The following is a 15,299-nucleotide window of genomic DNA, read 5'->3' as shown; positions in this document are numbered from 1 at the left end:
CTTGAAGCGTCCCCATCACTATGGGAACGCCTCTGTCTTAGAATATACTGTCGGATCTGAGTTTTCACGAAGTGAAAACTCAGATCTAAAAAGCTTTTATGCAGACGGATCAGCAGATCCGTCTGTGTGAAAGTAGCCTACTGACACGGATGACGGACGCGGATGACAATCTTGTGTGCATCCGTGTTTTTTCATGGACCCATTGACTTGAATGGGTCCGTGAACCGTTGTCCGTCCAAAAAATAGGACAGGTCATATTTTTTTGACGGACAGGAAACACGGATCACGGACTCGGATGAGAAACGGTGCATTTTCCGAGTTTTCAACGGACCCATTGAAAGTCAATGGGTCCACAGAAAATCACGGAAAACGGAACAACGGACACGGATGCACACAACGGTCGTGTGCATGAGGCCTAATTGAGAGGACTCCAAGAAGAGTCCTCTCATTGTATTTTACTGCAGCGTCGGAATGCAAGCGAGTATGAAGATAAAAATTACATAACTGGACCCTGCGTCACTTACACTATACCACACTTATTCTACTAGTTTGGGGGGTGTTTTGGAGCTTAAGTAGGTAAAGGGACCAAACGTTTCCTGTGTTATGTCTAGTTCAGACTATGGCTTGTATTCCCTGCCTTGACTCCCATTGTCATGCACCGATCCCTTAGGCCCTGCACTAGGAGTAACACAGATTGCTATGGCTTTCCTATTTAAAACATTTATTGAAAATCCTCAGGATATACTGTAAATGTCTCATATAGAGCATCTGCTCTATGACACCGTTTCAACCAGTTTGTCCTGCAAAACACGTAAAGGGATTGTCTCATCTGAGAAATTGGTGGCATATTTCTAAGATTTGCCACCAATGTCAGGTAGGTGTGGATCCCACCTCTGGACCCACACCTGTCTCCAGAACAGGCCCTCAAAAGTGAAGGAGAGAGCACAGTGATTTCCCAGCATGCTCTCCTTCATTTGTATGGGAGTTCCGAAAATAGCCGAGCTAGTGAACTTAGCTATTTTCGGAAGTCCCAAAGAAATGAATGGAGAGTGCACCGCTCAAGTTTGGCCACCCCTCTATTCACTTCTATGGGACTGCCGGAGATAACCGAGCCAATGCTCAGCTATTTTCAGTAGTCCCGTAGAAATAAATGGAGGGTGGCCATGCATGCACGGCTGCTCTCTGCTCACTTCAGAGATCCCGTTCTGGAGATAGGTGCAGGTCCCAGAGGTGGGACCCACACCTGTCAGTCATTGTGACAGTGATTCAGAAGAGACAACCATAATTTTACAGTTACATGGTGAGAGCAAATATCTTTCTAATGGAAAAGAAGTTCTGCAGTGAGAAACAGGCCAATAATGACACCTGTCATGACCTGTATGAAAAAAGTAATCAAAGATTTGTCTAGAAAGATAGTACATTTTCAATCTTCATTAGTAGCGAGTAGGGCACAGTGGATGAGAAGCAATTGCATAATATTCATATCATATATTTAGACTAGGTTGGGCTAAAGAATATAATGAAGGTTTGGGTGAAAAATTGAAGCTTGTGACAAACTCAGCTCTGAGCATGGAAGAAAGGGCCCAACGTATAGAGGAAATGCTGAAGGAGCAGGAGAAAACAGTAAAGGTAAGTTTACTTTAATTCTACCTACAAACGTAATACTTAACACAAACTTGGAATTTATGGCCTTATATAACACGTTTTAACTGTATAACCATATTTTTAATAATTTCCCCACAGGAAAAAATAGAACATTTAAAAAGTACGGAAGGCGAAAGAAAAATTACTAAGACACTCAGTGTACACAATTAAGGGGGAGTTCACATCTGCGTTTGAATTTCCGTTTTTCTGTTCCGTCTCAGGGACAGAAAAATGGAAAAAAAAACGTTTTCCAGTATTTTGCCTACTCAAAATAATAGGACAAAATGTATGTCGGGATGCCTCCACTTGCATCCTTTCCGTTCAACAATGTATTTTTTGCAGGACATAAAAATGCTGCTTGCATAAAATGCATAAATAAGGGGATGTAAAGTGCAGACATTAAAAACAGGTATAAGGGGCAGTGGTTAGGTACTCTAAGCAAATAAAAAAAATCATTATGAAAACAGAAAACCCCCTTCAAATGGAATAAAATGTGGGCAACAGAAGAAAAGAAAGACTTGGGGTATTCAGGTTAAGGGCTCATTCACACAACCATAGGCTGTCCCTGCTGCGGAGCACAAATTGCAATGCACTGGCATCGGCTGTGTGAATCCCGTATTGTGGCGCAGACCCATTGTCCTAAATGGGTCTGCGATCTGCAATATACAGCAAAAGATAGGACATGTCCTATCTTTTGCGGTGCGGAGGCATGAATCCAAAAGCCCACAGAAGCGCTTTGTAGTGCTTCCGATCCATGCCTCCGCTCCGCACCTCACCATATTTTGGGAATTGTGTAGTCATTCAAGTCAGTGTTCCCGTATATTGCGGACCCGTCCTTTGCGGTCCGCAATACAGGCACGTATGGCCTATGGTTGTGTGAATGAGCCCTAACAAGTCAGATAAGCAGCAGTACTTATAGTCAAGCAGCTGCCAAAGCAAATAAGATTTTATGGTGTATAAAATAGAAATAAAAACTCCCTCATAAGGCTCACACGGGCGAGATTTCCGCACGGGTGCAATGCGGGAGGTGAACACATTGCACCCGCACTGAATACCGACCCATTCATTTCTATGGGGCTCTGCACATGAACTGTGATTTTCACGCATCACTTATGCGTTGCGTAAAAATCGCAGCATGCTCTATATTGTGTGTTTATCACGCAACGCAGGCCCCATAGAAGTGAATGGGGCTGAGTGAAAATCGCAAGCAAGTGCGGATGCGGTGCGATTTTTCACGCACGGTTGCTAGGAGACGATCGGGATGGAGACCCCAACATTATTATTTTCCCTTATAACATGGTTATAAGGGAAAATAATAGCATTCTTAATACAGAATGCATAGTACAATAGCGCTGGAGGGGTTAAAAAATAAATATTTAACTCACCTTAATCCACTTGATCGCGCAGCCGGTATCTCTTCTGTCTTCTTCTTTGCTGTGTACAGGAAAAGGACCTGTGATGACGTCACTCCAGTCATCACATGGTCCATCACATGATCTTTTACCATGGTGATGGACCATGTGATGACTGGAGTGACGTCACCACAGGTCCTTTTCCTGTACACAGCAAAGAAGACAGAAGAGATGCCGGCTGCGCGAGCGAGTGGATTAAGGGGAGTTAAAAAAATATTTTTTTAACCCCTCCAGCGCTATTGTACTATGCATTCTGTATTAAGAATGCTATTATTTTCCCTTATAACCATGTTATAAGAGAAAATAATACAATCTACACAACCCTGATCCCAAACCCGAACTTCTGTGAAGAAGTTCGGGTTTGGGTACCAAACATGCCGATTTTTCTAACGCGCGTGCAAAACGCATTACAATGTTTTGCACTCGTGCGGAAAAATCGCGCATGTTCCCTCAACGCACCCGCACCTTTTCCCGCAACACCCGTGTGAACCCAGCCTAAGACCACATATTGAATATGGGATCAGTTACAGGCTGATCATTGTAAAAAGGTTTAATAAGAGCAGAAAGGAATTCAAAGGCAGGCGACTAGATTATTAAATGAGATCGAATGTCTCTGTTATAATGAAAAGCTTAAAAAAATCATTCTTGTTCAACTTTTTTTTAAAAAGGCCCCTTAGAGGTGATCTCATTAATGGGTTTTTCCGAGACTTAGATACTGATGACCAAAGGATAGGTCATCAGTATTTGATTGGTGGGGGTCTGACACCCGGGCCCCCACCGATCAGCTGTTTTAGAAGGCCTTTTCTCAGCTTTTCCTAGGCCAAGTGATGACACGTTCATCTGTCACATGGCCTATGCACAGCTCGGCCCCATTAAAGGGAATGGAGCTGAGGAGCAATCCAAGCACAGCCGCTATACAATGTACGGCACTGTGCTTGGTGAGCAGAGAGACACCCACCGATCATATACTGATGACCTATCCAGAGGATAGTTCATCAGTATTTAAAGAGGACCTTTCACCTGTATAAACTATGTGAACCGAGTATGCTGCCATATAGAGCGGCGCCCGGGGATCTCACTGCACTTACTATTATCCCCGGGCGCCGCTTCGTTCTCCCGTTATAGGCTCCGGTACCTTTGCTTTTTAAGTTATAGTAGCCGGGTCTTCCCTTGTCCTGTGGGCGTCTCCTTCTCCTAGGCTGCAGCGCTGGCCAATCGCAGCGCACAGCTCACAGCCTGAGAGGTTTTTTTCTCCCAGGCTGTGAGCTGTGCGCTGCGATTGGCCAGCGCTGCAGCCTAGGAGAAGGAGACTCCCACAGGACAAGGGAAAACCCGCCTACTATAACTTAAAAAGCAAAGGTACCGGAGCCTATAACGGGAGAACGGAGCGGCGCCCGGGGATAATAGTAAGTGCAGTGAGATCCCCGGGCGCCGCTCTATATGGCAGCATACTCAGTTCACATAGTTTATACAGGTGAAAGGTCCTCTTTAAGTCTCAGAAAACCCTTTTAACATGTATTATATATGTGTGGTTAATACAAAGAACTGACACATTTATTTCCAAGAGTTGTACAGAGAACCAGGGGACTTCATTATGTGTGGAGGAAAGGCATTGTACATATCAATATAGGAGAGGGTTCTTTACAGTTAGAGTAGTCAAACTATGGAATGTTCTACCCCAAGAGGTAGTAATGGCAGATACTGTCAGTTTAAAAAAAAAAAAAGCATTGAACAATATTCTGTACATCATTTACCACTCCTCCCATAGAATCTCTGTTACTGAGCAGAGAGGGAAGAAGAGATTGTGCTAAGTCGCATCATTTCCCTTGTATTTTAATAAATTATCTATTTAACTCCTTTATGTGTAATGGCAACGAGCAGGGCCGGGGACATCAGATTCTGTGTGGTGCCATCAACTTGTTATTTATAAGAAGTAAGATATAAGAAAATGAGCCATGACAGTACAAGCACTTTCAACGCTGAAGAGAGCAGGAATTTGATTTCCCTAGTCAAGGCAGGTAAATGGAGTACGTTAGGAAATTGCTACAGTAGTTATGCAATTCGCTCATAGACAGAGGTTGACAGAGGAGACTTTAGTCTTCAACAGGTTTGTCCAATGAGAATACATTTTACATATGGAGCAGAATGGGTTAAAAAAAAGAACCATAACTCATAATCCAGCCAAAGACATTCTGATGCTTACAGGGTCTCCGCTGTTATCCATTTCTGGTAATGTCTGAAGGTCAACCCTCTTCATATGTTCCGAGTCCAATCCATCAACTATTTCTGTAGATTTACATTTTCTGTATTGTTCAATGTAAAATGTTAAATCTTACATTACAGAAAATGTAAATCTACAAAAGTTGATGGATTGTTGTGACAATCAGATTTTACTCAGAACATACAAAAGAGCCCCATATCCTAAAATGTTGCCCCCATTAAACTGAATTATCCCAAATGCTCGCACCAGGACTGTCAGTCAATGCTGGAACGTTTCCCAGAGCATTTTAGAAAAAGGAAGCGATAAGTGTCCCATCAGGGAGGTGCATGCTGTTCACATAGACATTCTAAACATACTACATACTATGCAGTAATATGGCGCTTCACAGTTACAGATATCGATCTTTTGGTTAGGGTCCTGACATGACAGAAAAATGAGGTAGACATTTATACATTAAATTATAAATATAAAATGAAACTCTTGCCTAAAAGGAGAGCTGGAATGAATAAGGCAGACATTTTCTTTTCACATATTGTGTAGAACTACATCACAATATTGTCATTTATCTCCACAGGATCTGGAAGCCCAGCTCAAACAGATAAGAGAGCAACATTTCAAGAAATCACAGGAACTGCATGAGCACAAGACAAAAGAAAAGCACATGATATCAGAAATTAATGGAAGCCAAGTCTCGCTGAGAAACCTTAATAGTCAACTGCAAAAACTTGACCTGCATGCTTTAAAGCAACAGGGGATCATTTACAATCAGGTACAAATGCATGCTGGGCTTCAACCATTAAATCCCTTAAATACCATTGCTGTGATTAAGGAAAGCTAACCACATGGAGGACATTTTCTTGTCATTTAAATATTTTCAAATGTAGAAAGACGGCTAGAAGAAAGCTTTGCAAGAAAATAACCAAACATCTAAGCATAAGAAAGCGCTGGTGTCGTCACAATTAAGAATAGTGTTTTAGATGAATTAGGGCAATTACTGTGTGTTTGTAGTGATATATACAATGCTTCGGAAAGCCTTCAGACCCTTTCACTTTTTTCACGTTTTGTATTGTTGCGGCCTTGTTCTACAATAAAAATAAAAAGTTTTCCCCCATCAATCTGCACTTAATCACCATAATGACAAAGTGAAAACAGAATTTTAGAAATTTTTGCAAATTAAAAGAGAAAAACACATTTTGCATGGATAAATGAATTCAGACCCTTTGCAATGACACTTGAAATTTAGCTCTTGGGGGGCCTCCTTGATTGGAGTCCACCTGTGGTAAATCCAGTTGACTAGACATGATTTGGAAAGACAAAGCCCGGTCTACATAAGGTCTTACAGCTGACCAGAGGTCGCACTACATTTTTTCCAGAAGAGTAAAAATACTCCTCTTACCATTTTTGAGGAGCATTTTCAGCTGAGGAGGAGTACAAAAGTTGCAGTAAGTCAAATAGATAATATGTAAGCCTACATAATGTTAAGGGCTCGTTCACATCTGCATTGGAGGCTCCATTCAGAGCCTCTGTTGCAGATTCTGTCAAAAAGACTGGACAAAAAAGCCTTGTATAGACTTTTTTTGTCTGGTAAAATGACAGGATCCCGAATGGAAACTGAACAGACTCCATCATAGTCAGTGGAGACTGTTCAGCTCTGTTCATGTCAGGTATGTGCCTGATCCGGAACTTCCATATATTTGTTGTTCTGCTCATCTAACAGCAGAACAACAGCAATAAGTGGCAGTGATGTGAATGTGCGCTAAGAAGTTGGTATTTATGCAGGGGAACTATTACTAGTCTAAATAACATATCTCCACAACCGCCAGCTTCTCCAACATACAGTCCCATGTAAATAACACCACCCCCTCCCTCTAGCCCCTCCAACATACAGTTCAATGTAAATAACATTGTTCCCCTCCCTCCAAGATAAGGTTAATAGGCCCCTGGGAAGGGTCTGGAGTGAATGCTCAGCAAGCTATTATAGCCAATATAGTGTATCTTCCCTGTACATTTTTTTTTATTTATGACATGTCAAAAGTTTCAAAAACTAAAGCCCACTACCCACCAAGAGGCTGCTTACTCCACCAGACGCCACCTTGTGAAGATCATGTGCCGCTGCACAAACCTCCTTTCACAGCTTCAAAATGGTGTTCTGAATGGTCCGGAAAGCCGCCCAAACTGACTAATAACAAAGCTCCTTGCTGTTGGTTATTGGATATTTCAGGCACCAGCAGCAACGCAGTGCGCCTTGTGCTCCTAAATGGCAGGGAAAAGTCTAACATATATTGATACGCGTCATACTTTTTTAGGGAGTAAAATGGCTTGAACAGGTGTCTATGATGCTTGTACAGGCGTTATTGCAATCTCTGAAGCTGACAATGTATATCAGAGCAAAAATCCAAGCTATGAAGAGGAAAGAACTGCATGTAGAACCCTGAGACAGGTTTGTGCAGAGGCACAGATCTGGAGAATGGTACAAAAACATTTCCGTTGCACTAAAAGTTTCCTAAAGCACAGTGGCCTCCATAATTCTTAAATAGATAAAAAATTGGAAAAACCATGACTCTTTCTAGAGCTGGCTGTCAAAGTAAGTAATCAAGGGAAAAGGGCCTTGGTAAGAGAGGTGACCAAGAACCCAGAAGATGGAGCAGATGGGAGAAATATCCAGTAGGTCAACCATCACTACAACATTCCACCAATCTGGTCTTTGTGGCAGAGCGTCAAAAAGAAGCCTCTCCTAAGTAAAAGACACATGGAAGCCCACCTAGAGTTTGCTAAAATAAAATAAAAAAGGCACTTAAAGGACTCTCAGACTGTGAGAAACAAGATTATCTGGTGTTATGAAACCTGTAGCAGTGTTTTTTAGAGGCTGGCACAGGGCAACTGGCCAGGGTTGAGAAAAAGCTGAGTGGAGCAATGTACAGAGATATATTTATTACAACATGATCCAGAGAGCTCTAGACCTTAGATTGGGCTGAAGTTTCACCTTTCAATTAGACAATGACCCTAAACACAAGACGACACAGGAGTGGCTTTGGGGCAACACTGAATGTTCTTGAGTGGACCAGCCAGAGGCCTGAGTTTTACCCAGTTGAATTTCTTGGAGAGACCTGAAAATGGTTTTCCGCTGACGGTCCCACTCGACCCTGACAGAGCTTGGGAGGATCTGCAGAGGATAGCAGAAAATCCCCAAATCCTGGTGTGCAAACCTTGTAGCATCATACCCAAGAAGACTGGAGGCTGTGATCACTGCCAAATGTGCTTCACCTAAGTCCTGAGTAAAAGGTCTACGGTAAATACTTTTGTCAATGCAAGATTTTAGTTTTTCCTTTTCAATAAATTAGCAAATATTTTGAACATTCTGTTTTCATTTTGTCATTATGGCATATCGAGTGCAGAATGATGAGGAAAAACATTACATTTTTTATTTTAGCATAAGGCCTAGTTCACACTTCAGTGAATTCGTCAGTGATTTCCCTCAGTGATTGTGGGCCAAAACCATGGGTATGTTTTAGGGTTATTTATGGCTATTTATTTTATATAATGGATATGGTTTGTATATATATATATCAGCTGTTGGTGCTATAAATACCCCACCTTCCCCTCTACCTGCACGCATGAGTAAGGGGGCGTGTTCTCCCGAAACATCACGTGGAGGGGAGGAGGTGTGAACGATGTCTGTCTTAGCGTCCCTCATGATGTACCATTTTATATTGGAATGAAGTAAAGAAATAAAAAAAACAAAAAGGTTTTGTACCAACGACTTGTAAGTATGATTTCTAGGGATGAGCGAACTTCATGTTTTGAAGTTCGGGTTGGGGTATATGCTGAATTGCGTTATGGATTCCGTTACCACGGACCATAACGCAATTCCATGACGGAATGCATAACGGAATGCCTTTAGAGGCATTCCGTTATTCATTCCGTCATAATAGAAGTCTATGGCCAGCATAACTCTCCTGCATAACGGAAACCGGACGGAACCGTTATGCTGGCCATAGACTTCTATTATCACGGAATCAATGCCTCTAAAGGCATTCCGTTATGGAATTGCGTTATGGTCCGTGGTAACGGAATCCATAACGCAATTCAGCATATACCCCAACCCGAACTTCAAAATATGAAGTTCGCTCATCCCTAGAAATCATACTTACAAGTCGTTGGTACAAAACCTTTTTGTTTTTTTTATTTCTTTACTTCATTCCAATATAAAATGGGACATCATGAGGGACGTGTAGCGGAGAGGCCGTATAATCCACAATAACTCCGCTGGTAGACAGGAACAGCATACAATAATCCAGGTAGCCTTACAATAATCCCTTATTCCCAAGAACTAGACGACACATAGCTTGGGAGTCAACTAACTTTATTTAGGCATAGCACACCTACTTTAAACCCCCCAACAGCCTAATTTACATACAATAGGGTACATAGATGACTATGGTACAAGGAAGGGTGGGGCCAGACAATAGCAAGGGCTGATGGGAGATTGAGGAGGGACAGAGCAGCTAGTTTAAACTGGTCTCCCAGTGTCCCTGAGACAACATCCTGCTGGGGAAACAATGGGACAGGAAAAAGGGGGAGGAGAAGAGGTACAGAAAAGCAATGCATATAACATAGTGAACAGTAAACACACTGAGCCGTACAGACAGCCTAACAAAAGGGAAATAACAATGTAGCCAGAGTATCCATTCTGCTACACAGACCATACAGGCAATAACATTACAGTAAGAGCAAGATATATACAAAGACATTCTGTAAGTGGCTAGGTTTGCCACAATGCTCCCCCAGAACCAAGCCGGCATACACAGTCTGATCCAAACAGATCGGCTTAGGGATGTCCGGAGTACTCACAGATCACTTTTCAAGTTCAGTTTGTCTGGATAACCCGTCGGCGTTGCCATTTTGCTTCCCAGGGCAGTAGTGGATGTTAAAGTCAAAAGGCTGCAGCGCCAAACTCCAGCGCAGCAGCCTGGCATTGTCTCCTGACACCCTGACACGGGTTGTGATCTGTGAGTAAGGAAAAGGGTTGTTCATACAAATAGGGCTGCAGCTTTTTAAGGGCCCACACCACGGCCAGGCATTCTTTTTCTATGGCAGCGTAGCTTACTTCCTGGGGTAAAAGTTTTCTGCTTAGATAAGCTACTAGATGCTCGCCACCATCTGCTCCGACTTGGCTCAGTACTGCCCCCAACCCAAACATAGAAGCGTCTGAGCCTCAGAGTGATTGGAAGGAGCCGTGGTGCGTGCTTGCTGCCGAGTAACAACCGGGTAGGCCTCTTGGATAGTTGGTTGAGGGACAAAAGCAGAGGTGAGCTCCCCCAAGTCGTTGCCCAAAATAACATCAGCGGGCAAATCCTGCATAATTCCCACCTCCACATTTCCATGCCCTGCCCCCCAATTCAAATACACCTTGGCAGTGGGAACTTTGTAAATTGCTCCCCCTGCCACCCGTACAGCTACAGTCTCCAGTGAGGGTGTGCTTAGGCACCAAATGATTTCGGACCAGGGTTAACGTGGCCCCAGAGTCACGTAATCCTTGTATACTCTTCCCCTCCATGTGTACGACCTGGCGGTGCCCCTGGTGGTTATCGGAGGCGGCTTGTATGGGGTTTACCTTGTGTAGGGTCCCCAGAGGCTCTTCTATTGAGGTAACTGTGGATGTTGGGAGCACAGGTTCTCTTTGGCAGCAGTGTACTGCAGCCCGATTGGGGGGAGGAGGACCCTGGTGTTTCCAGTTCTGGCGAGGTCGGTTACGTTGGCAGTCTCTCTGGATGTGCCCCTGTTGGTTGCAGGTGTGGCAGCGGATCGGTGGTCGGGTATTGTACCTAGGAGGGTACTGGTTGTGGCTCGCGGCTGGTCGTGGATGAGCCAAGGTAGTCACTGCTGGCAGAGGGGTGGTAGATCCATACGTGGTCCGGTGTGGTGTGCGTTGGTCTCGCCTGGTGTCTTGGCACTCGTCAGCTAGCTTGGCTGCCTCTGGTAGGGTACAGGGTTTGCGATCTCGTACCCAATTTAGCAGTTATGTGGTTAGTCCATTGAAAAACTGCTCCATTACTATTAACTGGAACATCTCTTCCATCCACCCCTTGGCGGCTTGCTGTAGTCGGTGTGCCCATTCAGTGTGTGAGTCTTTTGTTTGTAATGGCAGAGGTAATGGCATACCGTGCTAGGATGGTTTGTTTGACTTTGGGATAATTCCTGATGTCTTCGTCTTGGACAGTTCGGTATGCCTATGCGGCGCGGCCTGATAATCTACCTGCCAGGAGGGGTACTTGGTTGGCTGGGCTGATGTCGTGTAGCTGGCACAACCTTTCGAAATCCTGTAGGTCTTCGTCGATATCACTTTCTCCTTCTGTGTAATTTTTAAAAGCATGGTAGGGAATCTTAGCTTTTCCCTGGGTAGTGTCGTGGGCGCTGGGGCTCCTTCCCCGACTCGCTGAATAGCGTTTTGCTTAGCCACAATGTACTCCTGTACATCTGCTATCAGTCTTTCTTGTGTCTCCACAGAGGGGGTGTTTGGGTAAAAAGCTAACCTGCTATTGAGCTCTCTTGTAAATTCCGTTGGCTCTGTCTCCTGTGGAGTTGCCATAGTGGTTGCTCTGTCCCCCTCCATGAGTTCGGACACAAGAGTAGCTTTAGTTTTGTTGCTGGCTTTTCTTCCCCTTGCTTCCAATAATTCCTTTAACGTAGTTCGTTTCAATGTTGCATAATTAGTCTCCGTTCACCATTCGTTCGTATAACTGCACATATTCTCGAACTCCGGTATATCCGAATGGCTGTTTCAACGAACTGCTGCTTTGCTGTGCGGTTTAAATCCCACTGCTGCCACCAATTGTAGCGGAGAGGCCGTATAATCCACAATAACTCCGCTGGTAGACAGGAACAGCATACAATAATCCAGGTAACCTTACAATAATCCCTTATTCCCAAGAACTAGACGACACATAGCTTGGGAGTCAACTAACTTTATTTAGGCATAGAACACCTACTTTAAATCGCCCAACAGCCTCATTTACATACAATAGGGTACATAGATTACTATAGTACAAGGAAGGGTGGGGCCAGACAATAACAAGGGCTGATGGGAGATTGAGGAGGGACAGAGCAGCTGGTTTAAACTGGTCTCCCAATGTCCCTGAGACAACACCCTGCTGGGGAAACAATGGGACAGGAAAAAGGGGGAGGAGAAGAGGTACAGAAAAGCAATGCATTCAACATAGTGAACAGTAAACACACTGAGCCGTACAGACAGCCTAACAAAAGGGAAATAACAATGTAGCCAGAGTATCCATTCTGCTACACAGACCATACAGGCAATAACATTAAAGTAAGAGCAAGATATATACAAAGACATTCTGTAAGTTGCTAGGTTTGCCACAGGACGCTAAGACAGACATCGTTCACACCTCCTCCCCTCCACGCGACGTTTTGGGAGAACACTCCCCCTTACTCACGCGTGCAGGTAGAGGAGGAGGGGGAGGTGGGGTATTTATAGTATATGTATGTATATGCATTCCGTCATGGAATTGTGTTATGGTCTGTGGTAACGGAATTCATAACGCAATTCAGCATATACCCCAACCTGAACTTCAAAATATGAAGTTCGCTCAACCCTAATGATTTCTATTGCACACTCACATACAATAGTGGCATAATGAGGTAAAAAGAACACACAAGTCTGCAAGTTTGAAAGACTGTCAGTGCTGGGTTAGGCCTCATGCACACGACCGTATGTATTTTGCGGTCCGCAAAAAATACGGATGACGTCCGTGTGCATTCCGTATTTTGCGTAACGGAACAGCTGGCCCCTAATAGAACAGTACTATCCTTGTCCGTAATGCGGACAATAATAGGACATGTTCTATTTTTTTGCGGAACAGAAATACGGACATACGGAAAAGGAATGCACACAAAGTAACTTCTGGGGTTTTTTTTGTGGACCCATTGAAATGAAAGGTTCCGTATACGGTCCGGAAAAAAAAAAAAAACAGAACGGACAATACGTTCATGTGCATGAGGCCTTAAAGGGGTTGTCCGGGTTCAGAGCTGAAAATACCTCCATTTTCACCCAGGCAGCCCCCCTGACTTGAGCATCGGAGCAGTTCATTTTCAAGAGTTCTGGTGACGTACCGGGCACTCCATGGGGCTGCGAGGAAGCCCGGTGACGTCACCAGCACTGATGGGCGGGCTTTAGCGCTGCCCTAGCCAGTAAAACGGCTAGGGCAGCACTAAAGCCCACTCATTAGAGCCGGTGACGTCACCGAACACACTGCCGGGCAAAAGCTTACACCCGGCAGTGTGTTATTGTAAACAAAAGAGCCCAAACCCTGCACTATGTAGTGCAGGGCAAAGGAGCGCATCGGAGCATGAGATGCTCCGATGCCAACATCAGGGGGGCTACCTGGGTGAAAATAAGGGTATGTCCGGGTTCAGCTCTGAACCCAGACAACTGCTTTAAGCAGAGATCCTGGTGTGGACTTGTAATTGCTACAAGTGACTGAAGTGCTTTATATTATACTACCATTGCACAATGCCATTGTTACCTGTATTTGATTCTGCATGTTTCTGCGTGGCGTACTGACTGTAGGTTTGCATGTACAGGATTTCCAGATACAACAACTGGAGCGCAGACTAGCAAGGTTGAAAGGAGAAGTCAACACAGATGAAAAACATGAACTGGAAATTAAAGTATCTGAGTTCAGTAAAACATTTGATGACCGCACAGCTGCCCTTAATGTCCTAAATTCCCAGCACAAGAAACTGCAGGTAAGTCATTAGATAATGGCAGTTAAATAGGAACTTTCATGGGTCCAGACATTATTGAAGGGATGTAAGATCGCTTACTAGTTTATCTGTGCGGCGCTCCATTTTCCCGCTGTGCCCCCGTTTTACTTTTCCCGCCTGGTATGTAAATTAATATCATTGGTACAGGGAGGATGAGACAGGCTTGTTTCTCAATGGGCGTCTCCTTTTCCCTGGTTGTGAGCTGCCCTATCGCAGAGGAGAGCGTCACAGCCAGGGAGAAAAAAAAGCTAACCTTCTCCCTAGCTGTGACGCTCTCCGCTGCGATTGGACCGTGCTACAGCCGGAGAGAAGGAGACGCCCATTGAGAAACAGGGCCGTCTCCTCCTCCCTGTACCGATGATATTAAAATAAAATAAAAAAAACGCCAGAGACTAAAAAAAAAGTCTAAGTCAAGTTTGCCATGCAAATGATAGGAAAAAAACGGACGCGGATGACAATCTTGTGTGCCTCTGCGTTTTTTCACGGTCCCATTGACTTGAATGGGTCCGCGAACCGTTTTCCGTGAAAAAAATAGGAAAGGTTATATTTTTTTGACGGCCTGGAACCACGGATCATGGACGCGGATGACAAACGGTGCATTAGCCGAGTTTTCAACGGACCGATTGAAAGTCAATGGGTCCGCAGAAAATCACGAAAAACGGAACAACGGACACGGAATAAAACAACGGTCGTGTGCATGAGGCCTTAAGGCAATGCCTGTGCTGCAGACCGCAAGTTGTGGTCCGCAATGCATGGGCACCGATTGTGTGACCCCCTTCTCTGGACGCGGGCCGATTCACTTGAATGGGGTCTGCGATCCACATCCGACGGTCCACACCACAAAAGGGTAGTGCATGCAGTACTTTTTTGCAGTGCGGAGACATGGACAGAAAAAAACACAGAAGTACTCCGTAGTGCTTCAGATTCGTGCCTCATTATCTCCCTGATTACAAACCCATTTAAGTGTTTGCGGGCCACAATACAGGCAGGGCCCTGCTACGGTCGTGTGAATGAGGCCTTAACTCACGATATGGTTGCTACTGGACATTTTACTGCTAATTACCAGGCTGCACCCTGCCTTGAAAATTGGAACAATGGCAAGTTTAAGTGCGGGCTGTCAATTCGTGATAAAGCGCAAGTGTCCGTTAATTCTAACCTGTCACCTGGATTTTGGGTATAGAGCTGAGGACATGGGTTGCTAGATGGCCGCTAGCACATCCGCAATACCCAGTCCCCAT

At 44.4% G+C, this 15,299-nt stretch overlaps 1 protein-coding gene across 1 annotated transcript in view; it reads left to right on the top strand.

The window, feature by feature from the left end:
* Window positions 1–15,299, top strand: part of CCDC39 (coiled-coil domain containing 39) — a 63,207-nt gene that overhangs the window by 22,020 nt on the left and 25,888 nt on the right. Inside the window, exons 9-11 of the mRNA XM_040428274.1 lie at window positions 1,497–1,629; window positions 5,852–6,046; window positions 13,879–14,043. Coding sequence (XP_040284208.1) covers window positions 1,497–1,629; window positions 5,852–6,046; window positions 13,879–14,043 — 493 coding nt within the window. The remainder of the gene's footprint in view (window positions 1–1,496; window positions 1,630–5,851; window positions 6,047–13,878; window positions 14,044–15,299) is intronic.

The sequence above is a fragment of the Bufo bufo genome, chromosome 4, assembly GCF_905171765.1.
Source record: "Bufo bufo chromosome 4, aBufBuf1.1, whole genome shotgun sequence".
Lineage (NCBI taxonomy): Eukaryota > Metazoa > Chordata > Amphibia > Anura > Bufonidae > Bufo > Bufo bufo.
This window is presented reverse-complemented; position numbering and strand designations above follow the sequence as displayed.